Source organism: Oryza brachyantha, chromosome 4 (genome assembly GCF_000231095.2).
Source record: "Oryza brachyantha chromosome 4, ObraRS2, whole genome shotgun sequence".
Taxonomy (NCBI): domain Eukaryota; kingdom Viridiplantae; phylum Streptophyta; class Magnoliopsida; order Poales; family Poaceae; genus Oryza; species Oryza brachyantha.
The window spans coordinates 17,864,060-17,890,019 of record NC_023166.2 but is presented as its reverse complement, the minus strand read 5'-3'; the positions used below and the strand labels follow the sequence as shown (position 1 = coordinate 17,890,019).

The following is a 25,960-nucleotide window of genomic DNA, read 5'->3' as shown; positions in this document are numbered from 1 at the left end:
TTTGTTGCTTTCTGTGGTGATTTCAGAAGCTTCCATGTGACAGTATTAATGGCAGTCGCTCTAGCCTCTAGTGATTTAATTTATTTTGGCAGCGTGCGCTGTATGCTTATTTGGTTGCCTTCATTTCATACGTATCTGCCTGTTGCGACCTGTCGGGGCCTTATGCGCCTGCAAATTCGTTTCGATTTTTTGCAGCCTTGCTGGTGCGTCCAGCAGCCTGGCTCATTTCAGACGGTTCGTCGTTTTTCTGCTGTTTTCTGTAGCATTTCAGACGGTTAGTTATTTTTCTGTTGTTTTCAGGAGGCAGGCACCCCTCTTTCCACATGTTTAGCTTCAGCTTGGTTTTTTCGTTGGTCTATACTTTCGTGTAAGTGGTGTCTCTAACCACCTGTTTCTGAAACGTAAAAGGAGGTGCAGCTGCCATTTAAGAGCGTAATCTTTTAGGTTTCCCGTAGCTAAATTTGGACCTTCACGACGGTGGCTAATCTAATTCGATGTGACAATGGCGTCACATACATACGGGCAACTAGCAGGCTTTGCCGTACACGGCGAGCGTGATTTCGCTGAAAAATTCACCCCAGATGTTATGTGATGGCACGGCTGGCCTTGAAACACGTACGGTCAGTTTCGTCCTTGACGTTCCGTGAAGCGATCACCATCTCTGCTACTGACGGCACTTTCCATCGTGATATTTCTTTTCTACTTTTAAGCTGTCCATTGTTTCAAACCGCTGGAAAAAAATTGCCTGCGTCCGTACGCGCAATCATATTTGTTATTCCATTAAGTTTAAGATCTACAGGTCGCCAGGTCCTACGTTGGAAAAGATGGAAATGGTGGTGACTGATGAACGGCTCACAGAGGCGTTTACCTTGAGTAATCCATGGGAAAGCCAGACAAATCAGAGCAAGCAGCCGGACCCTCACAGCAATTGTTGACGTTTAACCTCTCTAGACTAGACTCACCGACTTGCAAGGAAAAATGAAGATGACTTGATCCAGTCAGTAATACTGCATATTGTCTCAAGATATAACTGTTTCTATCTCGTTTATCAGAGATTAAGATTTTTTTCTAAAAAAAGACCATGATAGTTCCAAATAAATGAGGAATAGGTAGAGATAAATTTAGAAGAATTTTAAATGGTAAATGCTTCAAATACTGAATAGTATTAAAAATATTTATATTTTAGTATAACATTTAAATATTAGAACTATTTTATTTTAGAAGGGAGGAAGCGGTCGACATTATGCACGTCGTTCTGGCCCGTCCATCCCCATTCAATGCGGTGCGCCCTTCATCCTTATCTGGGCATCTCCAGTTCTTCTAAACCATCCCATGAACCAACCACAAAATTGGCAGCCGTAAACCAAAACCTCGCTGCTCTGCGACGCAAAGGAGTCTGAAACCAACCAGGGCGCCCGTGGAAGAAGTGGAGCGTCCTCGCGTCCCTGTTCCGCTCTCGCAGCCACACCGATGGGAGATATCGCGCGCTCGCGACCGGTACCTTGGCTGACAGCGACGCGCGACGATTTTTACGTTCTACGACGACGTGGGAGGGAGCGAAAAATTTACGTGCGGTTCGCTCTGCGTCACTCACCGTGCCAAAAAAAAAACCCTCCCGGTTCTTTGCTTTTTTGCCGCGGCGATCGCGACGTGAGCCGTGTCGCGCGTGTGGCTGGCCGGTCCGTGGTTGCCCCGGCCATTTAGGTGGCATGTTAACTTACTCTCGCTCGCTCTCCGGCTCTCTAGGAGGCCAGTAGAATTACCGTCAAACGATATATTTATAAATAAAAAAATAAAACTTTTATATGTGTTTTTAAGATGTTCAGATGCGTAAGACTTTATTATTGATATGTTAATTGGTATAGTCTGGATGGAAATAGGAAACGGTACGACAGTAAGCTTTTAAAAATATAGTACACCCTAGTGAATAAGAAACAAGATGAATACATAAGTTAAATGAGCATCTCATACTCGAAAGGCTTCGCATATAGGTCTTTTCTGAAACCTTTGGTCACTAAAGTAAACAAAGTTAAAAAAGCACCAATTTCTGTACTAGTTCCGAGAGAGCTAAGAAAAAGGGGATGTTTTGTTAATGAACCCAGTAATTAGTATCAGAAGGACACTTTTTTTCTCGGGACGTCGCCCGCGTCGCTCCCACAGGCGGCTCGGGCGATACAACCCTAGCCGTCGTCGGCAAAGTCGGTTGGTTGCCATGACGGCGGTGGCGAGACTCTACCTCGACCCAGGCTGCTTCGGTTGGGGGAACCGGGGGTAGCAAACAGGAGGAGGCGCGCGACGCCGGTGGAGGGCGCGAGGCGGCGGCGGAGGCAGCGCGGTGCCATGGCAGCGAGCTCGCGGCGGAGGCGGGCCAGACGGCACGACAGGCCAGAGGGCAGGCAATGGCGACGGTGGGGAAGGAAGAGGACGAGCCAGCGGCAGAGGCAGTGCGGCGCTAGGGCCAGCGAGCTCGCGGCGGCGGGGGCCAGACGGCTAGATGGTTTGAGATGGCAGCTTGTCAGCGGGGAAGCCCAGGTTGCTGAAGGAATGCCATCCAATCCTAGTTCTCCTTCGGCCAGATCTGGCGAGGAGGCCGACGGGTGGTGGAACGGAGAGGTCCTGGGCCAGCTCTTAGGGTTGGTGGTTCGATGAAGCTGGCCGACGGAGGGGCGTCGGTCTGGTATGGCGGAAGCCTTGTGCTGCCAATGTTCAGTTGGTGGTTTTGGATTGGGCGATGTACCACGGTAGTAGGGGTTCCAAGCGAAAACTTAGTCTAATTCTTTGGGCCAACAGTGACTTCGTCTGTGGGTGTAGTAACCCTCCTGAGGGCACTGTTGAGGTATCCCTCCTCGGCAAGGAGCTCTGGGTGAAAACCTTGTCCAGTCTTTGGATGGATGACGGCGGCAGCTTTTGACGTCGCAACCCTCGTGAGGGCGTCGTTTTAGTCTTCGTGTCGTAGTGGTGTCGTTAGCTCGGTGGCGATTGGTCTCGCTTAGCGATAGTCGGTTCGGTGCTTGGCTTTTCTTTCTGTGGTGTGTGTTTAAATGATCGACACTTGGTTTGAGGCGTATGCTCTGGTACACATCCTTCCTCGACAGCCAGCTGTCGATGTAAAACTTTTATGGTAACTTTTCTTTCTATATTAATTACATTGGATGATCTCCTTCAGTCATTCTGGCAAAAAAAAGAAACCAGTAATTAAGTAAATAGTAAAAAATAAACAATAACAAAAAAAATTAAATTTAACTCCTAATTCAAAATTTAGCATATACATAAAAAAAGCGAAAATACGACGATGTAATTAACCGCGGGTGGGGTCTTGGTGGTGGCGGTGTCCGGGACGGCGAGAAATTCCGCGCGCATTGAATGCCGGCGGGTTCACACTTCGCCACCGGCGAGTGCTACGGCGCGCGGGGGCGGGGCCGGGGCCGCGAGCCCCATTTGCGCGCGGGATGTGAGAAGGCGACGGCGTACCGGCGGCACACCTCGCTGCCGCGTCAGCCTCACGTCCTCCTCCCCGCTTCCTCCGCCACCCACACGCGCACACACACACACCTTCCACACCCTGTGGCCCGTGGCCCGCGCCGACGGAGGTGGTAACGCCTCGCGCGGGCGCGGGCGCGGCGGTTTCTGCACTAGATTGACCGCGACGCGCGCGGCGCGCGGCGCGGTCGTTTTCGGTTAGCCAGCGACGCCGATCGCGCGCTGCAGCGCTCGCGTGAGAAGTACACGATCTGAGCCGTGGCCGTGGCCCGCGGCCCGGAGGCGGTATGTGGATCGATCGATCGGGTTTGATCGCGACGACGATATCATCACGTCGCTTTCCTGAATAATTGTACGCGCGGCACTGTGCGCGTGGGGGAGGGATCGATGTGGTGGTGATCCACGGTTGCTGTGCCGGCCGGTGTCGTTTTTAGCTTTCGTTATTATCGTCATCATTTCTCTCTTTGAAGAAATGATGAGACCCTAGTGGGTGATTAGGGATTTGAGATTAGGATCAGGATGCTGCTTTTGCGGATGGTACCGACTGCACGGGCTTGAGTGAGTCGATTTGTGGTGTGTTACGTTTGTGAGTGTGATCGATAAGATGCATCATCTTTTTGTGACGTTTTCAAGTCGTAGAGATACCACAAACAATTTTGAGTTCTCTTTTTGAATGGTCGCAAATAGTTTTGAGTTAATCAAAACTGTTTGATACGTGTTTGTCATTGAGTAACCGTACATCGTAATACCTAATTCCTGACTCATGACTCATCCTGCCGAGTTCTTGATTAGCCGGGGGAACACGATGAACACAACTTCACAAAAACACCCGGTTCAAGTAACCCCAGTGAGTACGGAATCAGGGTCAAAAGACGAAGATGAGATAGCACTTCAGCAACGTGATTTTTTTAATAGATATTTTTGTTTCACCAAATTCTGCCACATGTAAACCGGATTACTCGTTCCTTCTTAAAAATAAATCTGCTGAAACTTCAGGACTGGATCTACAAGACAACGAGCATGCACGTCATCTGGACCCGTACGCTTTGCTTGCCTGACTTTGCCTTGTACTTGAACACACGATTCGCTGCTGCTTAATTTGACTTTGCAGGTGATGAGCCACGGTGGCTCAAGTGACTAGCTGGCCAGTACAGTACAGCCCATGTACGGCACGCACGTAGTAGTACTTGCTTGCAACCTCTTCCAGAAGAGGCACTTAAAAAATCTCATCTTCTTCTTGCGGCTAGCAAAAGATAAATTGATCATGTGAAGCAGCAGCGTAATTTGTCAGCCTCTGCAAAGTCTGATCAGGCTAGCGAATTGGGATCGCCTGCTCGTGTCATCAGATCACGGGAATGGACGACAAATACATGCAGCGGTAAATTAATTGGAACTTGATGAACAGATAGCCAATGATTCCTTAGTTTTAGCTCGTGAAGCTCGGCGGCAACGTGCAAATTCTTTAGCTCCCTTTTGTACCGTACTAGGATCGCATATAAGAAAATATTTCTTGATCAATGGATATATGTTAAAGAGACTTTCCAACAAGGATGACATAGCTATTGACATTGATTTTTTCTAAATAAACACACTTGTTCAACACACACGGACACAGCAAATGCACATTGACCAATCAGAGCTGTTGAAGAGAAGAAGAAAAAAACTGTTTAAAAAAGTAAAATAAAATAAGTGGTAGAGACGATTGGTACAATGTACATAACCGTTTTGCAACAGTGGTTGCTGTCTTGAAAGTCTGCTAATTTTTCTTCTCTGAAAAACCGGGATTGTCGCACAACACAGCCGTACGTTTTGTACCTTTTGGTTCGTTGCGAAGATTTCGTGCCACTTACCATGATCATGCTTGAATTATGATCTTAATCTCAGCATGTCTCGTTGTGGCTAACTGACAATTATACGGACGTTAGCTGGTGTCGTTTTCGGTTGTCAACTGTGCTCAGTGCTGACTGGCAGAATGGCCATTTGCTCCGTAGGTCAGCCGTCCTTTGCCCGTACAGAGAGCATCATCGAGCTTGGCTTGCTATCATGTGCATGTATCATTAGTAAACAACCTGAATTTGCAGCTCACATGAAACAATCAAAGATTCAGAAAGTCAACTTCTCTGTAGGAGAGCTTATATATCCCTACTAGAAAACTGACCAACTTGGCTGTACTTCTGAACACTGATGCTGTGATGCATATATAGCTTTAGACTTTAGTATTCTGGATGTTTTGTTTATGCAATGGTTAAACAAGAGCAGGTGGCAGCAACCATGATGGGAAGTTAATGCTGTAATTTAGTATAGCCTCCATGGAACAAACTGCTAACTAAAATATAACAGTAGCTACTGGGGAGATCGAGAATCTATTGCTAGACGACAGAAGCAGCATACAAAATTCAGAGTTTGCTGTACAAACACATTAAAAGGCAATTCGTGCCACATCACAGTGACATGGACCTTGAGTTCTCTCTATCTTTATTAAGATCTCTCGTTTTGTCTGTTTGTTAGCTGTTCGCTCACTTGTCAAATACTAGGATCATCTACACAAGTTTTCCATAGTTATACCTCGAAACCTGAAATTAATGAAGTTATGCAAATTTCCGGGGAGCTAGCATACGCATCAACAAATTTAAAATTGAGCACTTGCACTGCTACATGTTTAGTGCAATGAACTACAGATTACGAGCTTGCTTTATTTCGAGCATATTTTGTTCTTTCTTGACAATGTCAGTTGCAATGCATGAACGATCTTACATTACTTCAATATAGATCTGCAAGTTGATAATTGATTAACTAGTCGCGTGAACTGAAGCAGTTGTGTGAGTAGTGTCCAGGTTGGATTGAGGGCTGGTACAATGACTTGTACTACCATCTTATCACCACGGCATATGCTTATCGTCCGCTCGTTATAACCGGGATTAATTAGTCCGATCACATGGGCGGCTGATTTAAGCAGCGAAGATAATACATGATAGTGTTGTGTGTCTTACTGACTCAAATATCTTATTCCATGTCTCAAATTACACATTTTAAATTCAGTCCAATCCTGGCCGCTGTTTTTCTTAATTTCAATTGGCTGATTCCACCACTGAAGTACTCCCTTTTCGACTCGTCCTTGAAGAAAAGGGTGAAATAACCTTGTTAATTTTCTGAAAGTACTTACGAAAAGGTGCATTGAACATGGCCAGAGTTAGGGGTTGTTTAGATGGGGCTAAACTTTTTAGCCCCATATCATATCGGATGTTTGGACACTAATTTGAAGTATTAAATATAGATTCATAAAAAACTAATTTTATAAATGAGTGCTAATCCACGAGACGAATTTTTTAAGTCTAATTGATCCATAATTAGAGCATGTTTACTGTAGCATCACATAGGTTAATCATGAATTAATTAGGCTCATTAGATTCGTTTCGTGAATTAGTCTAAAATTATGGATGGGTTTAATTAATAGTCTACATTTACTATTTATAATAAATGTCCAAACATTCGATGGGACAAGGGGCTAAACTTTATACGGATGTCAAGATTGTTGAATTGGGTTATACTCCCTCTATTCCAGATCGCTAGGTGTTTTAGTTTGTTCTAAGATAAAATTTTCTAAGTTCAAGATTTATAAAAAAATGTAGCACACATCTACACAACACAAAATTAATTTTATTAATTAAATAGCGAATCTAGGATTTTAACTAAGTGTATGACCGTCTAAAAATTATTGCATACATACAATTCGATAAATTTATTTTAGAAAATCAGTAAAAATTATAAAATTAACAACGTGATTCAATATATATGCACTAAGTAACACATATTTATATTCATGTGAGTTTTTTTAGAAATTTGTGTAATACCAATATACACCGAGTATGGAGAGTGCAGGGTATGCTAGGGCATATCTGACATATCCCGTAGCTCCGCCTTGATTTAAATCCATCAGCCAATATATTTTTAATGAACTTTATCAAATTTAAAAAGTTCAACTCAGTATATACTAAAACAACTATTACCTTTGTTCTAAAAAAAGACTTTATTTTGGCATGTCTTGTTTGTCCCAAACGAAAACTTTACTTTTATATCATTATTGCATTGGAGTTTATTTTAAAAAGTAGACAACAAATATATTAGGGTTTAATAATAAATGACATTCGGTATTTATAGATTTGTGTAGATATATATAAGATAGGTTAAAGTTGAAGTCTTTCCCGGACGAAGAGAGTAAAATAAAGTGGAGGGATCAACTAGCTAATATAATTGCTGAACGTCGTCACAACGTGCCGTGCGTACTCCTATTGATGAATAATCACTTCTGTGAAAAAAAAGTACTAGTACAGTATTAGTCAGGTGAAATTGATCAGAAGCTTTAATTGAAGAGTTATCGCTAAAGGAAGACCATCATCCTGAAGCCGTATATGTCAACTATATCGTCTGCATCACGGTACGTGTGGACCGCTGACGCTGACCATTTTCCAGAATTTATTTTTTGAAGCCAAATGCCCAATGAATTTATGAATATTTTGTAGCACCGGGCTAGCTACTGTGTTGTAGAGAAAAAGTGAACAATCTAGATAACCAGCCATTCAGCAAGAGGAGGAAAACAGAAAGGGATATTCAATCTGCCTAAGAAATAAAATCAGATAAGCATGCTGAACAGTTGAACTGCACAAGTATTGACCTTAATTAAGCTGCAGATTTTCAATAAAGTGCAGCAGTAGCAGCATGCCTTTGTGTAAAACATGGTTCATGCCTGCTGCAAGTACACGCAGGTACAATCAGTCCATGGAATTTTCAGGCTGTGCAATGTCCTCCCCTCTAGGGGCACTCTTGACCTTTGACTTAGGCCGTGTTCATTCTTTCCATAAGTTAACTTATTCTCGAAATGCTAAACGGTATATTTTTTATAAAAAAGTTTTATAGGAAAATTGTTTTATAAAATCATATTAATCTATTTTATATTTTTTAATATTTAATAATTAATTAATTATATACTAATCTATTACTATGTTTTTTATGACAGATAAGTTAATTTATCTTCCCTCTTACCGAACGCAGCCTTAAGCAGTTTGTTTGGACTGAAACATCAAGCGTGTTTTCCCTTAATTTCTGCCTGTTTGATGGAGGATAGGCCACATCAGGCCCAGATTATATATAAGGCTAGCTGTACCATTTGCAATTAGATTAGTACTGCAGTGAAGCTCGCTATTAAGGCCATGCACATAGCTTGCGAGACTAAACTTTGTGCAGTAGATGCACTTCAGGGTACCTTACATATAGCTTGCTTAGAGCTTAATGAAGCCAACAGGTCAAGTCTCACCTGTCTAATATATCGAGCTTTCAGGGTGATAAAGCATAAAAACGTTTAATTAAGCCCTGTACAGAAACTCATGTCGTTTTCACAGGAACTGTGCAGTTTTAATAATGTCCTAATCTTTTGTTTTTTTAATTATAAGAAACACACAAACACACATCATTACACACATACTCCTGAGTAGCAGCACTTAACGCACGTTAAAGATATAGCTAACGATAAATCTATTTTCTCGCTATATTTCTTTTGAAAAGCGACCCACTAGGATTTTGTAATTAGTATTTTCATCAGCTAGCTAGCGTCTTATGTATAGTTTTTCATGTGTACCTTTTTCATTAAAAAACCAAACAGTATATTTAATAAAAAATGATATATGGATAAAAAATTTAGATACATGTTCTTAACAATCTAAAGCAAAGGCTGAAAAACAAACTAATATAAAAAGATCAAAATTAACTCTAGATTTAAAATTAAAACCTCAAATTTTAATTTATAAATATAAGTAGAAATAAAACGATGAGTTGCTTAGTGTCCTTATTAGGAGCATTTTTCCTATCCTTGAGGAGATACCATGAGGTATCACGGTTCTCTATACAAAATTTGGTATATGATACCAACGTAGAAAACAGTGATACCTCGTGAAACTTGCTCCTTTTATTAGAGTAGTAGTGTAGTTCAGCTTGCATATAGCGTATTGCATCTGCTTCGATGGAAAAAGGTCAGAGGCTGGAAGAAGTACTTGCTTATACAAGTAACATGGATGTGTCTACACGTTACGGGTTACAGGGTTATCGTTTGTTTTTTAATATTTGTAAACAATATATATATATATATATGTATTTATGTATGTTTGATTTAAAATTAAATAATGAAAAATAAATTATGATAAACAAACTCTAAAATTAATTATAAATTTAAGGTTAAAATTTTAAATTTTGGTTTATAATTAAGTAGATGCGAAACAACGAGACTGACAGATAAATAACCATGCATCTGACAGGCTGATCAACCCTCTCAACACCATAATTTATATAGGTCTAATTTTTGCTCATTTAATTTAGGTATATGAATCTGCAGGAAATTTTAGCGTTCAGTTAACTGCTACGTGCAATTCAGGATTTCCATTCGAACAAGCAAAAAAACAGCTAGCTCTGTCCACACCAGCCAATTACTCCTGCTAGAGACTCCACCGAAAGAGCTGAAGTCTCATTGATCGCTTAGCCAAACAAAAACATTTTCTTTCAAAAACAAAAACTAGTTAGATTGGACGCCACAATAATTGCCGTTGGCATCGATCCACAAATCACCGTAGGATTCATCACTTTGTGATAAAGATGCCAACTCCTTTTGATCACTATCCTGCTGTTTCTACAGAAAAATCCTGATCCGGCGAACTCTTTGCATTTAAAAGTTAAAACCCAACAAAGTAATTTCCACTGAACAAATTTTCAGAAAGAAAAAGAAATTATAACACATCCTGATAGAATTATATAGCTCGGTGCATAATAACACTTTTTTTTTAGCTTCTGGCAGTAAACAAAATAGTTAAAGAGCACTGCCCATGGCCCCACCTATCATGACACTGAGTAATATACCTTTGCTTTTGCCAGTTCTCTCAGCCTGAAGGACTAGTGAAGCATCCTTATTGTAATCGACAAACCTACACCATAAGCAGGCTTTGACTCGATGTTGCTACTTGCTAATCTAGCTCGTGCTCCTAGCTAGCAGTTCTTTGACAAATATTTTATTCGAGGTTAGATAATTTGATCCTAAGATAAATGAGAAATTTTATTATCCCTACTCGAGATAAAGTTTAACACTATAAAATATGATATCTCCTGGTACTCTCTTAAAAAATAAAAATACTTTATATGACTACCCTATATAACAAGTGTGATAAACCTTGGTACTCATATAAAGTAAATAGCAAATCCCTCATTTCTACTTTCATGTTTAGGTCTCCTCTTCTTAGAGACCCGTCGGAGTTATCTAGCTTACTACCGTTAGATATTTATTATCGTTTTAAAAAATCAAAGTAATCTATTTTATATTTTTTAATAATAAATAATTAATATGTACTAATATATTAATATGTGTTTTTTTTGGTAAGTTAACTTACTCATCCTCCACGTTGGTCTAACTCGTGCATAGAGTGCGGAGGGTAAATCAATTGCGCAACAAACGTACGGATCTCACATCTCTATCTCTACCTCTTGCAGCCATTCCAGGCCAGCGATAAAATTACTCGTTCATAGAGTGTGGGGGTAAATCGATTGCGCAACAAACGTAAGGATCACATCTCAAATTAATCCATCCCATTCTACTCGATCGTGCTAATCAGCCCTCCGGCTCATGAAGGGCTGATTATCAAGGGGTGACCTTACTAGCTGCTCTCTCTCCCTCCTTGGCTTCTTCACTGGAGTACGTTACCCAACGTATTTGACAATTTTTTTCTTAAAAAAATAACAACGCATTTGACCTTCCAAAACTAACCTGCCGCCCAGACGAGCATGCGATGAGTGGGCCCGGGTGCTGGTGCAGTGGGTACGTACGGCCGTACCCGGCGGCCGCGACCTGTAGTACTAATTCAGTGAACTTTTATAAATCAACCGTATGATATTTTATTCAGAGAGAGACCATTAGAGCAAGTGCAACAGTATAGTCAACTTCTAGCTCCAATTCATCTATAATCAATCTAATAGTCAATTTATATAATAATTATCTACAAAACATTAGTACATGGTCCCACATGTTATACGTACACTGTGTCTTGGAGTCCGTGTGCAGCTGGCTACAAATTAGCTCACCTCTATTCTCTCTCCTCTTATCTCTTTCAAATATGCTTATAGCCTACCTGCTCTTATGAAACCAGCCGAGATATGGTACTATACTAGTAGTAATGATCAAGCTGGAGCTAAGCTAAGCTTACCCATTTAAAAGTGATTGAAATTTTCCAATTTTTTATTATCTAATTTTTATAGCTATTTTACTGTATAAATAATAGAATTAACTACTAAAGGGCAATATTATAAAAATCAGATGAGGAATTTGTATATAAGAGATGTTTTGTATGAAATACATCTATTATAAATTTGAAAAGCATGCTAGCAAGAAAATACATGTGTTCTTTTATGGATGAAAATTTAAAATGAAATATATCTGATTTTTCGATAGTTATTGAATAGTATAAATAATAAAATTAAATACTACAAAGTTAAAAAAATCTACTTAAAAATATACGAGGATGATGAACTTTTATATCTATATAATTTTCTTAGAACATGTACTAGAAATCAACGAATAATCTATACCGTAGAAAAAAATGCAGCCTATATCTTCTTAGCTGCACGGCGCATCCGTACCGCGTGTGGAAAGGGTCACAAGGTCAGCTGTTTGGATCGATCGGTTGCGGTTGCGCCGATCGATCAGTTTGCAGCAGCAGGGCCGGCCAACCAGCCCCTCTCGTCTCTCTCCCTCTCTATCTATATATCAGGGCTTCTCCTCGCTGCAAGGGTCAGCTCCCCTCCTTCCTACCACACCATATATACCGTGGCTTTAATTTCCTCCTCAGCTATAGAAGCTCTCGATCGCCGACCCCGTTGCCTCCGGCCGCCTGCCACCTGCTGCTGCATGCTGATCTGAAGAACACTCGCTCTTCGAGCCTGAGGTGAGAGCTAGCTTAATTTGCCTGCTTGCTAGTTGCTTTTCTGCTGCTAGCTTCGCGCTCAGTTTCAGTTTGATGGATGGTTTACTGGAGTATTTGCATGCAGTTATGGTGGTGATCTTGTTGAGGTGTTTTTTTTTTGTTGCTCTCTCATGCTGTTTTCTTAAGTATCATTTTGGGGGTTTGATGTGATGCTAGCTACTGGTTTTCTAGCGAGAGACTTCGCGCTAATCTCTCATGTCGGTTTAATTTCCGGGGTTTCTAATCTTGCCAAGGATTCATTTTCTCGCTCGTGAATTTCCACCGTTGCTTGCGGTGTTTCAACGGTGGAAATTTCTAGCTACTGGCTAGCTGTTGTAGTGAATTTCTAGCTCTACTATTATACCATTTTCTTGGTGTTCTTGATGCAAGCATTCTGGCTTTGGATGTTTGGATAAATAAATACAGACACAGAAAGTCAGAAAGAGGAGTCAAATTGCATGGTTAAATATCTCGTCCTTCCTTGCTAGTTCAGGCTATTTTTTATGAGCAGCACCATAGCTTCTTTAGTTAGCTGTGTGCTCTTCAAATCTTGGTTTCAACGCTGTCTTTGGTGATGTAGAGGTATTCTGTCAAGAGCTTGCATATGTCCCTATTTCTTGTTCTTGACAACCCCATCTCGAGGGTATAAAAATCTAGCATGAATATAGTTCTTTTACAGGAGCATCATGCTGTAGACCAACGTACGTTGTTCTTAATTATGAGAGTTGCCTAGGGTTAAATATATGAGCATTTTTTTCATTTTTGAGTAGGTATTATGAGGTGTCACTGTTTTCTATGTAAATTTAATACCTTCTAGTATCTAAGGTATCAAATTTTACATTAAAAAACAGTAGTATCTCCTGATACCTCCGCAAGTATGGTAAAATTGCTAAATATATATATTTAGACTTGCCCTAGAACAATAAATAGCTAGGTTCAGTGAAAAACCATCTTTTCCGACCTCTTCCACCGTACCCACATGGCATTGTTCACTTGTACGCGCTCTCGTTCGTTCTCTCACCAAACTCTTTTTTCTTAGTCATGTCGTTTATTCTGACTATAACATGCAATTAATAGTGGTCACCCTTGGTGTTCCCTTGTCAATATGGCTGTCATGTGGACATATGTCTCGATCTTAGCAATAATCAGAAGCATGCATGCTTCTTTGGCCTGGGCTTATACATAATTGTGTTATGCACAGTGTGTGATGTTAATTATTGTTGATTGTTTCTTCTCTCCTACCCTAGTAATGCATCGTTTTCTTGTCCTTTTGTCTAGGTATATCAGGAGTGGAGAAGCTAGGAAACATGAGGGAAATGGGAGAGAAGAGGAGGCATCATGGGCATCTTAACCATGCTGGTTTTGCAGGAGGGATGCATGACCATGAGGAGAAGAACAAGGAGCAGAAGCTAGACATGAGTGGCATGTCCATGGACACCCTCCCACATCTCACCATGTCTCTTGGTCAAGTCACCATCTTGGATCTCTCTAACAACAATCTCGAGGTAGGTTTTATATGATGTTAATTAGTTTTTTTTTTTAACTTTTAGTGTGCAAGCTGCTAGATCATCCTTCATTGTCACCATGTTCCGTTTATTCTATTGGATAACCAGCAAGAACTTATCTTGAAACGGTGTACCGTAGTTTTATATCTTGGTGATAAGTAGAACCGTATGAGATAAGCATGGCCTATTATTAATACTACAAGAAAGGTTAGCCTAGCCATGCCTCCTCACAATCACTTAATGTTTTTTTTTCCTTTGCCGATTGCAGCTTGGTTTGTCTCTTCTTAATTCTTGTAAGTTTGTCATATTCTAGGACGAAAAAAATATCAAATGAACGGTGACTTTTAGGTGCCAAGGATAATCTGAAACCATGCATGCATACGCAGCAAGGATGAACCCTTTCACTTTTAGGATTTTTTTTTTTGAAACCGACTTTCACTTTTAGGATTGGATGAACGGTATTAAAGACGAACATAGATGCAAGTTGCAAACTTAATCGTCTCTGTTTAAGTTATCTCTAAAATCTGGTGGGAGAAATGGTACTGCTAGCTAGCTTGCAGTGTACCAGAAAGATTAAGCACATGCAGATTATGCTAATCCGGTGGCTGTAAGCTTTTAGTTTCTCGGTCTGTACAGTAATTTGGAGGTGGTTGACAACTTTTAGTTTTTGAAAAACTATTGCAGAGCATCCCAGAGTCGATAGTCGCACGGCTGCTGAACGTGGTGGTGCTGGACGTGCGGTCCAACCAGCTGAAATCGCTGCCCAACTCCATCGGCTGCCTCTCCAAGCTCAAGGTCCTCAACGTCTCCGGCAACCTGCTCGAGTCCCTCCCCAACACCATCGAGGAGTGCCGGTGAGCCACCATCCATCAGCTTTCATCCGCATTTCATCGCTTTATTACAACACCTCCTTAGTATTTCTAGACAACGAGAGCTCTACTAAGTAAATTACATCAAGGTGGTATGATTGTTCTGAGAACATCTTCAGTCTATGTATAACTAATAAACGCTGCCTGATGTTCTCATTGTTTGGCTGTTTCTTTTTTTTAAAAAAAAGATAGTTGACATATTTACAAACAAAAAATAATTTATAAATAAAACTTTTATATACATGTTTTTAACGATCTAAAAGTTAAAACTGAAAAAATAAACTAAGATTAAAAATATCCAAAATCAACTCTAACCGGTCAAAATTTTAAATTTTACCTTATAAGGGCTGTTTAGTTCCAAATTTTTTCCAAAAGGATCACATCGAATCTTTAGACATTTAGATGAAACATTAAATGTATGTAAACATTAAGACTAATTATACAGTTATGAAGAAAATAGTGAGATGAATCTTTTGAGTCTAATTAGGACGTGATTAGCCATAAGTGCTACAGTAACCAACATGTGCTAATGACGGATTAATTAGACTCAAAAGATTCGTCCCGCGGTTTTCAGGCGGAATCTGAAATTTGTTTTGTAATTAGACTAAGTTTAATACTTCAAATGTATGTTTAAAGTTTTGATGTGATGTTTTTGCAAAAAAATTTTGCAAACTAAACAACCCCTAAACATATGCAGAGGGAAAAAAAAAACTCATAGTGATATGAAACTGTGCACAGTGCACTGGAGGAGCTGCACGCCAACTTCAACGAGCTGACGAAGCTGCCGGACACGCTGGGGTTCGAGCTGCACAGCCTCCGGAAGCTGTCGGTGAACTCCAACAAGCTGGCCCAGCTCCCCTACTCGACGTCGCACATGACGGCGCTCCGGGCGCTGGACGCCCGGCTCAACTGCCTCCGCGCGCTCCCCGACGGCCTCGAGAACCTCGTCAACCTCGAGACGCTCAACGTCAGCCAGAACTTCCAGTTCCTCCGGGAGCTCCCCTACGCCGTCGGCCTCCTCGTCTCGCTCCGGGAGCTCGACGTCAGCTACAACTCCATCTCCGCGCTGCCGGACTCCATGGGCTGCCTCACCAAGCTCGCCAGGTTCAGCGCCGTCGGCAACCCGCTCGTCTCCCCGCCCATGGACGTCGTCGACCAGAGCCTCGACGCCATGCGCGCCTACCTCACCGCCCGCATGAACGCCTCCGACGACTCCAAGAAGAAGAAGAAGGCGTGGCTGCCCAGGACGCTCGTCAAGTACAGCACCTTCACCGCGAGGATGACGCCCGGCCGCACCAGGGTGCACGAGAACACGGAGGGCCTCCTCATGTCCGACTACCGCTCGCTCAACGGCCTCGCCTCGCCGAGGTTCCTCACCATGCTCTCGCCGCGCCGCCTCTTCTCGCCGCGGAGGAACTCGCCCAAGCATTGCTGATCCACCTGACCTCTGCCTGCCTACTGCATGCTTGCCTAGTTGCCTCATGCCTAGTTGCCTTCTTCAGGTGTTCATGTTTAGATGGGAGATTTGCTTCGGCCCAACAAAAAATACCACGAGATATCAGTATCTCACGGTGCTAAATCGTTTCTTGCCATTGAATCTAGCTGAGTAGAATGGACATTGTCAGATCCAACAATCAGAAACAATTTGGTACCGTGAGTGTTACTATGCTCCTACATAGGATAGAAGATATGCTGCTGCTGCAAGGTGTGTATATGTTCTCAAGAGGTTTGTAGCTCCGCATACAGTCTATAGCTCTTCAATTTTTGTTTGACGTAAAAAAGCTGTACAATATAGGGCGATGATGTACATAAGAAGGGTAATCTTCTTCCTTGTCTGTTTGTTAATCGCCACCAATGCAGTGTTTTCGGTACCGGTGTCCTCTAGATGTTGAGTGGCACAAAGTTTAAAGGATTTGTAGTATTTCCTGCCTATTTTGATTACTCTAAGCTTGCATATTTAAGAATATGATACTGCAGAGAGATAAAGCAAGAAGTGTATCGTTGCGGCCTAGCTGGTGAAATGGATTGTCCAGTATACTACAATAAACCTCCCCTATCAACAACGACTCCTGAATCCTGATGTCTGTGTTCTACAGATTCTATGGAGTGCACGGATTGGAAAACGATGTCAGTATAGAATTGCAATATCAGTAGACCTTCGAACTATTGGATAAGTAATACTTTTCAGCACCAACAAACTGGTGGATAAAGAGTATATATTAGGTCTCGAATTTATATGTGCCTGTATTTATATGCTACTTTCACCGGTTGTAGTAAGTTTCTAACTATTCGACACATCTATGTTGCTTAGGAACGGCCCGAAGTCATCCCAGAACAAAAATGTCAATTCTCACTGATGGCTTCATCAACCCACCTCCATGGGAAAAACATGCGCAATCAATAAATCCAAAACTGGAACAGTTATAGACAGTAAATGGGTGCAGTACCTGGTGTGATTTCCGTACTGCTAATGCCAACCCATGACGCTAAAACAGAGTAATGAAAACAAAGACAGACTACTTGCAAAGCTTTGAATTTTGAGGACCCAAAATAATGGCTCATTTACAAAGCTTGAACTTCTTGAAGAATGAAGAAACCTGTGACTTTGGGCAGGGCGCTGTGGCTATGCAAGTTGGGATGTTCTCGGGCTGCTCTATCCACAGCTTGTGCCGGACACCAGCTGCTTCTAGCTTCTCAGCCAGGTTCTTCAGTTGTGTCTCTCCTTTAACCTCCAGCGTTACCTACCATACAAAAATGCTCTCAGTACAGCTACTGATGAAACATATAACAGACTGTAAACGTTCCTAAGTCAAAACTTCATTAGCTTTGACCAAGTTGATAGAAAAATACAACAACATGGAGCTGTTTGAGATAGCTGAGGTTTTAGGATTGAGAGAGTGTATTACTTTTATGATAGATCTTTGAGGGGTATAAAGGACTAAATTAACTACTACAGAATGAAAATAATACATTACAAATGCTACATGAGGAACTTTTTATATAGAAACATTTTGTACAAAATACACCGTTTAGGACTTTGGGAAGCGTATCTATAAAAATCCAAAATCCAAAAGTGGAAAAGAATGTAACCATCTATCAAATTAGTTTGAGTAAATTCAGAAAAGACACCATGAAATATGTATTTATACTGTATTTATTTGGTTATGGATATTAATTATTTTTCTATAAAGTTGTCAGAGTTAGAGAGTATTATTTAGGACAAAACTAAAACACCTACCACCTCTATCCCAAAATGCAAGTATTTCTAGTTTGTTTAGCCTATTATGCCCATTAATAAACAAGAAATAGATGAGTAGGAGGATAGGTGAGGATAAAATGAGAAGAATTTAGTATGATGCAATATTCAAATCTCAGAAATCCTCACATTTTGGCACGAGCGGAGTACTTTTTTTTTTGAACGGAAGGGGTAGGATTGAAGTAGATACCACAGAAAGCCAGTTAATTTTTTGCTCAGGATACATATTTTTTTGCCGGGTTGGCCGAAAGAGGGGCCAACCTAATTTCATTAAGGGTGAAAAGAATGTACAAGTTTGTTTAAGATACAACGACAGAAAGCTGCCGAGGCTTCAGCCAGCAAAATGTGGCCAAAGAAGAAAAGGAAGAAAATCAACCATCAACATTATAATTATAATATTCCAAATGCATGAGTTGAATCCTGGAAACTACTGGTACAAGTTACAATATCACTACTCATTTTGCTGTCTTATGAAGTGAATAATGATAATGTAGTGGTAATTAATTATGTCCATGTTCCCCACAACTAGGGCTCCGCCTCTCTAATGACTGAATGATTTAGCAAACTAGTATATCACTAATCAGTCAATCATATACCTATATGTGATAAAAGGAAATGCAGCATTAGGAGAAGTGTAAACAAGAGCGGGGGTTTTTTGTGCGAGGCAAACCGTCGAACATGCCTTGTGCATCCGGTCGAGGTTGTCAGGTCCGCAGTAGGCGGCGGTGTCCGGGTGGTCCCGGTGCGCCCACACGGCGGCAACGGCGGCGTGGCACCCCTGCGCCACCACGCTCCCCAGCGGCCACGCGTCCGCGAGGTCCCGCCGCAGCACCACGTACTGCACGACCACATCCTCCGCCTCCTTCCCCGCTTCCCCACCCACGGAGGAGGAGGCCGCGGCGGCGGCGGTCGAAGCAGCGGCATCCGGCGTGGCGGCGGCGCTCATGCTGGCTCGCGGTGAGATCGGGAGGATGGGAAGCCTAGGAGTAACGGCGCGTCGGAGGAGGACAGTGGAGTTTGGATGCGTCGCGGCTGCGGAGGCGGAGGCGGAGCACGGCAAGCGAAGGGGAAGCAAGGACAGCATGGCTCCGTTTCCTGCTACAAATTCAGCTGTATGTTTTCGGTTTTCCCCATTATTTTCTTGAATCGCTGGAACTGTGAAGAGCCGACTATTATGCGTTCTTTTGTTTGATAAAACATGAAGAGATTTTAAAAAATTATCTGATTTTTATAGCTATCTAATACTATACACGATGAAATAAAGTAATATAAAATCAAAAATCTATCATACAAAGATAAGATCATAAACATCTAGATATTTTTTAACAATTTGAGAAACGTACACAGTAATAATCTAGACTAAAAGAATATAGCCTAGTAGTTTTAAGCTGTTGCTTTGCGGTAGAGAAACTAAGTTGTGTTACCACGGTACAAGGTCTACAAAAGTTTGTCAGAAATTTTTGGTTGAAAATTTGAAATAATTTTACAAACGTCCTAGATGGAACGGCTAGTCAAATTTTTTTTTCAGTTCAGCAATTATGTTCAGGAGACGAGCAGCAAATAGTTTTTGGAAATCTCTAATTTTTCACCTCTATTAGAGTTCTGATTTATTACCACGACGTGGGCTATCACCTGCGCCGAAAAATCTGGACTCACTGGACCCGTCCAGCCCTTAAGCTATCCTTTGGGCTGCTCATCTAACTTGTTGGCCTGCGTCCTCCATAGCCCAAGTGGCTTCATATAATCATCATGGGCCTATTTAGGCCTTTCATGGCCAGACTACGGCTACGCTGCCTACGCACGCGCACGTACCATCTCCAGGCAGGCTACACGGATCAGCCGGCCCGCGGCCCCTCTCCGCCACCTCCAGGGCTCCAGCGCGCAAGTGTAGAGTCACGGGGGAAAATGAGACGTGACTTATACTTATTTTCCTCTAAAATCTCTGTAGTATTGTCTAATCCATATGAATTTCAACAAAGAGTGATGGGATGTGATCATTTTTTTTTGATTTGGTCAACGGGGGGGGGGAGTTTCCCCACCTGCATTAATTTAAAAACAGGTATTGTACAGAGCGATTACAGCGAGGGGGCGCTAAGAGAGCTAGAGGGAGGAGGGGGAGACAGTTACAGAGCGGCAATGGCCTTGTTCAAGACTTCTTTCCAGTGAACTGCTACAAATCTTTCTTCTGTCTTGAGTCTTGCCGCCCAAAGTGTGACATCTTGCACGCAGTGCTGTAGTAGCCGCCTCTTGCAAGGGTTAAGCTTGTTGAAGACCACGTCGTTTCGGTGTGTCCAGATTCTCCAGAAGCACAGGACGAAGAAGGTTCTGAACTCTTGTGCCATCAGGCCTGGCGGCTTTGAGATGTTGTCAAGTTCCTTGACAGACGAGGTTGCGACCACACGGCGACCGCAACTGGGCACTGTAGAAAAAGATGATCGCCGTCCTCCCAGGTTGAATCAAATGGGGCATGAGGCCGAGTCTACAATTTGCTTGACGATTAGGTTGCTTCTTGTCGGCAGCCTATCCTTTGTTATATGATTGAAATACTCAAAACTTTTCATATTTTTCTAGTAATGAAAGGGGTGTTACCTTTTGATTTTGAAACGCAACGAGCACCTGTGGACCATTCGAGAGTGTAGTTAACAACACATAAATAGTACTTCCTCCGTTTTTTAATTGATGTAATTGACTTTTTTTATCTATTTGATCCTTCATCTTTTTCAAAAAAAACATATAATTATTGATTATTTTACTATGATTTAATTTATTACTAAAGTATTTTAAGTTTAATTTATTACTAAAGTATTTTAAGTATGATTTATAATTTATATATTTAGAAAAAAATTAAATAAAACAAAGAGTCAAATGTAAATAAAAAAATCAATAGCATCAATTAAAAAATCGGAGTAATTTTGAATATGGCACTTGTAACCAGTCAAGAAAACCATGGTGTATACAAACTTCTCGCTTGCTTTGACATGTACAGTCCCATTGTCAATCGAGCAGTTGCCGTCACACGCGCAACCGGTGCCGTTTGACCTAAACCTCGAGGAGAGATCCGAATCCCCGAAAAAGAACATGGCCAGCAGAGACTAAACAACAAGCAACTTGTTGCCAGGTGGGGGAACCATCCTCTGCGAGTTGTCTGCTGACCCCTTTCGCTAATTCTCCAAAAGGAGAACAAAGAAATGCGAACTGTCCCCTGGCTAATGATCCAAATCAACAAATACAATAGTATTGGGATGGAAATCGCCTCGATTTGGTCCAATCGCTCCCACTCCATCAAGGCATTATTTTGATCAGGCTGTTGAAATTAACGACCAATAGCAAGCCATTGGGCACATAGGTCACCCGTGCTAGGCACCAAAACAGTGGCGATTAGTCAAATCATGTGGCTCTAGACAATTAGTACGAGTAATAATAACTAATTAAAGCGTCCCTATGGTGAACTTGGCTGAGAGAAGACCACCACCAAAAGTCCAAATATTCTACTTGCCCCCAGCTTTTAACAATTCCGTCTCCACTATCAAGATAGCACCCCTTTTTTTCCATCCCATTCTCTCTTGTTTGGATTAGTTATGGTGCCATGACCGCATGAACCACCCCGATGGGTAGCTAGCTACTCACATGTCAGACACAGTAGACAGTGGCTCACACACCACGCTGCAGACAGAAGCAAAAGCTATGACCAGACAAGCCAGAACATTACCATTGCAAACTCTACAGAAAAAAAAAAGGGTAGTACGACTAACGTTTTGGTTGATTGATAGATGTGGCATCAAACCTAACTGCCACTACTATATATTGCTTCCTGCATGACATCTTGTTAAGCTTACAACACTTAAAAGGACAATCACTAGTAGCTCATCACACTCTAGCCAAGCTTTAGGTCACACCAAGCCCATGATGGAAGTCCACTAGGACAGCTCACCTCTCCCCCAAGGGGTGAGAGTGAGAGTGAGAGCGAGTGAGAAATGTGCTTGCATTTGGTTGATCCAATCGAGGAAGGAAAGTGGTAGAGCTCAGCTCAACACTGGGATTACCAGTACTAAAGAAATGAGATTTCAGAATGGGGTTAGGCTAAAAGTGGGGTAGATGCAAAGAATGTTCTAGCTGTCCAACTCCCCCTTTCTCCTCCACCGGCCATGTTCTCTCTAGTTAGCTTCAAATAAAAGTAACAGCAATGGTTTTTACAACCTAGCCCGATCGCTTGCTAGGGCAAAGACCTCAGGATATTTGTATATTCTTAGCTTCGTTGACTTGTCACACTAGTCTTGGATATATAACTCAATGGCCACTATATATGCATGCGCAAAGGTGAAAATTGCCAATTGAATACTCCACAATGGTGTAGTAGATGCGCTAGTAGAGAACAAGAGGAGCTGCTGCTATAAACAACTTGCAAGTTTTATTCCGTGTGCATCGATGCAAGTGGATTTGAGCACAGATCCAGCCGAAGTGCTCCAGCGCTGAAAGGGAGCATGAACCGTGCAAATTACGCACATAATGTACTCCCTGAGACTTTGCCAGGTTTTTTTTTTTACTTTTTCCACGACAAAAAACGATTTTTTTCTTAGAAAAACGTATCATAATTTACAGCCTTTAATATTCCCTCTATTCCTGCACTTTTTTAAAAAATATCTCTAGCTCTGAATAGCTGCAGTTGTCATCTCAGGAAAAAAATATCTTTATACTGCTTTATATCCATAAGTAATTATATTGTGGAGAGAGTTTGTATCGTGAATACTGGAGCGAGCTGTTGGTAATATAACTAAGCATGTGTTTTTTTATGTATGAAAGACAAAATATTATCTAATTTTATAGTTATTTAATAATATAAACAATAAAATTAATCATTAAAAAGTTAAAAATCTACTTAAAAATAAATATGAAATTTTTATACAGAAACTTTAAGAAAATATTACTTATCAGTTTAAGAAAATGTATGCGTGAAACTAAAGAAAAAGTCTGAAAAAATATATAGCAAAACAACGTTGAATGAACAGAGCCTACCCTACCATCACTCGCAGCACTGTGGAGCGTAGACATCATGATCGAGCCACGCGTAGCCCCGAAGCAGAAGCGAATACGTGAGCCAATACCTCCGCCGCGCCGCACGGGCTTCGCGAGTCAACGGATGGCTGCTCGGCTTTGGCCTCTCCTCCTACACAATAACACAAACAACAACCGCAGCAGCAAAAAATAGAGGCAGACGGGCGAGCAAACCGAGGAGTTGAAGGAGGAAAAAAAAACAACCCTCCCTTTGCTCAGTGGCGCCAGGGCCCCACCACGACGCCTCGAAGAGCAAGTCCGACAGTATAGCGCTATGAGCTTTAAATTATTTATAAGCTTTAAATTATTTATAGTTAATCTAATAATTAATTTATATAATATTTATCTACGAAACAAATATTCCACCTGTCATATATATATATTATGTCCTAGAGTTCGTGTTGCAGCTGGTTACTATAGTTCACTTCTCTTGTCTTTTCTTTTATCTTCTTAAAGTATAGAATAGCAGACTATAAGTTAGCTACAAATAAACAGTGAGATATAAATTTATAGCTAGCTAAAATACAAACTCTAAGAGAGACATTATATATATACACAATAGATGAGACCAGGTATTAATAGCACAGTAGGATATGTTTTATAAATAACTTGATATAAATTGAAATATATAGGCAGTAGTTCGCTGTACTATTAAACTTCCTCTAACTTTAAGGCAGAAACCGAAGCCGAGAAGAAAGGAAAAAAAAAGTAAACAAAAATCCCAAAAGTAAAAGCAGGAGACCGAGACTACTCTCTGGTAGTACGTACTCTACGGTGCGGTCAACTACGGGGTGCAGCCGAGGGGGGGAAAGCGACCCCTCACCCGTCACCTTTGACCAGGCGCCCATCGCGCGGGGGCCCACCCATCATCGGGACGAGGGTCGCGCGGAATAAAAAGTAGAGAGGGCGCCCACCCCCTTGACCTCTGCACAGGGCAGCACCTCGCGACAAAAGGGGATTGATTGAATTATTGCTCTATTTTTTTTATTATATATAATAATCGCAACGTATGACTCCTTGTTCTTTTCTTCCTCTACTCCGTTAATGCATTCTTTTTTGGAGTGGTTGGTTGGCATTTCTGCATTTGGTGTTTTTTTTGTAATGGTTTAATCTATCAACGGAGTCAAAGAAATCCGTCGTTGTTAACTGTTAATAGAGGCGAGCAGAATGGTTGTTGATGATGACCTCAATTTTGTTTGGTGTCGTATACGGCTCGGTGGAAGAAATTTCTCCGTCTAGTCCCGGATCATGCGCGTAAAACGATAATCTAGCCGATCTGAAAGTCAAGGAGGAATTTACACTAGAGGCAAGAGATTAGTTTGCTGTCAACTCGTGTCTCTCTTTGCCTTTCAATCCAATGCAACGTCGACGTTGCTTGATCGCGCGAGCAAACGTGTAAACCGGTAATTAGGTAGAAGTTAATTGGGATCTGAGAACGAACTGGGGACGGTAATTCTCTAGCATCAAGTTCCCCTCTTCCTCTTTCTACAGTCGTTTTTTTTTCTTTACATGCATCATCATCATCATCATCATCAGATTGAGAAGCAACTCAAAAAAAAAGAAGTGAAAAAGAATTATGGAGCTAATTAGGTTAGACGTGTCCGTTGCCGGCGGACACGGCGGCGGACACCGGCATCGCTGCGGCGGCGGCCGGCGGCAGGGGGACCGGCGTGTGGCGGTGCTCGCCTTCGTAGGTGACCACCAGCATCGCCGGGTCGTCGGTGGCGCGCTCCACGTGCTTCCGCGCCGGGCAGCCTCGCACGGTGCTGCACTTGTAGTAGCCCCTGAAATCGAATCGCCATGGACGACGACGAGCGCGTCAGATCGTTGCGCACGGCGATGAATTTTGTTCGTGTTCGTCTCGTGGGGATCAAGCAGGAGGGAGTGATTTACCGTGGGTAAGGGGAGCCCTTGATGGGTTTCTGGCCGTACTTCCTCCATGAGTATTCGTCCGGCGGGATGTCGGCGATCTTCGAGCTGATCGCCGGCACTCGGATCGTCCTCTTCACCCGGTTCTTCCTGCGCAAGCACACAGAATCCAATCCACGTGAGAAGATGACACAAGAAAAAAAACAGAGGGAAATTGTTTGCTCCCGGTGCTTTGAGAGGTGAAGTGGCATGGGAGTTTACCTTCTCTTGGAGCAGTGGCAGCGGCTGCCGTTGGCGGTGGCCTCGGAGTGCGCGCCGGCGCAGGGCTTCCTCTTGTGGCCGGACAGCGGCGGCTTGCCGGAGGAGAGCAGGCTCCGGCCCTTGGACACGCTGCCCTCGCCGGCCGTCACCGACGAGAAGAACGACGTGGAGGTCACGGACGTCGCGGCCGACATGGTCAGGTTCGGCTTCGTGAAGTCCAGCGTCAGGCTCTGCGGCTGGGAGGAGGTCGGCGCGAGGGGAGCGACGGCGGCAAGCGGTGCCGGGGGAGGAGGTGGAGGAGGAGGGGCAGCAGCGACGGGGGCGGAAACAGACGACTCGACCGGGCCGCGGCGGAAGCGGGCGTGGCCGGTGCGGTCAAGGATGGATATCACCTTGCGGAACTTCGAGACGGCCTGGTCGGCGATCTCCCCGAACGGCTGCTGCTGCTGCTGCTGCTGCTGCGGGGCCTTGTGAGCCCCGGCGGCCTGCGAGGAGAGCGACGACACCAGCAGCTCCAGGCTGCGGAGGCCGGCGGTCGCCGCCTCCTGGATGGCCAGCTGGTCGTCGGCGCGGCGCGGGGCGTAGCAGCCCATCAGGTCCACGGCCATGGTCGCTGGAAGCTCGCCGCTGCTGGGCGCAGATCTCGGCTTGTGCACTCGGCAAGTCTCGGCGTGTCTT

General features: G+C 42.8%; 3 protein-coding genes across 3 annotated transcripts; 1 reads left to right on the top strand and 2 right to left on the bottom strand.

Moving 5' to 3' along the window:
• The first annotated feature begins 12,286 nt into the window (after positions 1-12,286).
• LOC102714450 (plant intracellular Ras-group-related LRR protein 1) lies at positions 12,287-16,774 on the top strand. Its single transcript, XM_006652715.3, has 4 exons — positions 12,287-12,452; positions 13,749-13,975; positions 14,660-14,829; positions 15,583-16,774. The coding sequence occupies exons 2-4, from the start codon at positions 13,778-13,780 to the stop codon at positions 16,277-16,279; spliced, it is 1,065 nt and encodes a 354-aa protein (XP_006652778.1). The 5' UTR covers positions 12,287-12,452; positions 13,749-13,777; the 3' UTR covers positions 16,280-16,774.
• Positions 16,775-17,181: 407 nt separating this feature from the next.
• LOC102714173 (putative peptidyl-tRNA hydrolase PTRHD1) lies at positions 17,182-19,264 on the bottom strand. Its single transcript, XM_040523462.1, has 2 exons — positions 18,783-19,264; positions 17,182-17,585 (listed from the first exon to the last, which is right to left on the bottom strand). Exons 1-2 carry the CDS (start codon positions 19,182-19,184, stop codon positions 17,403-17,405), a joined length of 585 nt encoding a protein of 194 aa, XP_040379396.1. The 5' UTR covers positions 19,185-19,264; the 3' UTR covers positions 17,182-17,402.
• A 5,295-nt stretch (positions 19,265-24,559) lies between these two features.
• Positions 24,560-25,960, bottom strand: LOC102713896 (WRKY transcription factor WRKY51-like). The gene is made up of 3 exons (XM_015836307.2): positions 25,283-25,960; positions 25,046-25,171; positions 24,560-24,936 (listed from the first exon to the last, which is right to left on the bottom strand). Exons 1-3 carry the CDS (start codon positions 25,888-25,890, stop codon positions 24,744-24,746), a joined length of 927 nt encoding a protein of 308 aa, XP_015691793.2. The 5' UTR covers positions 25,891-25,960; the 3' UTR covers positions 24,560-24,743.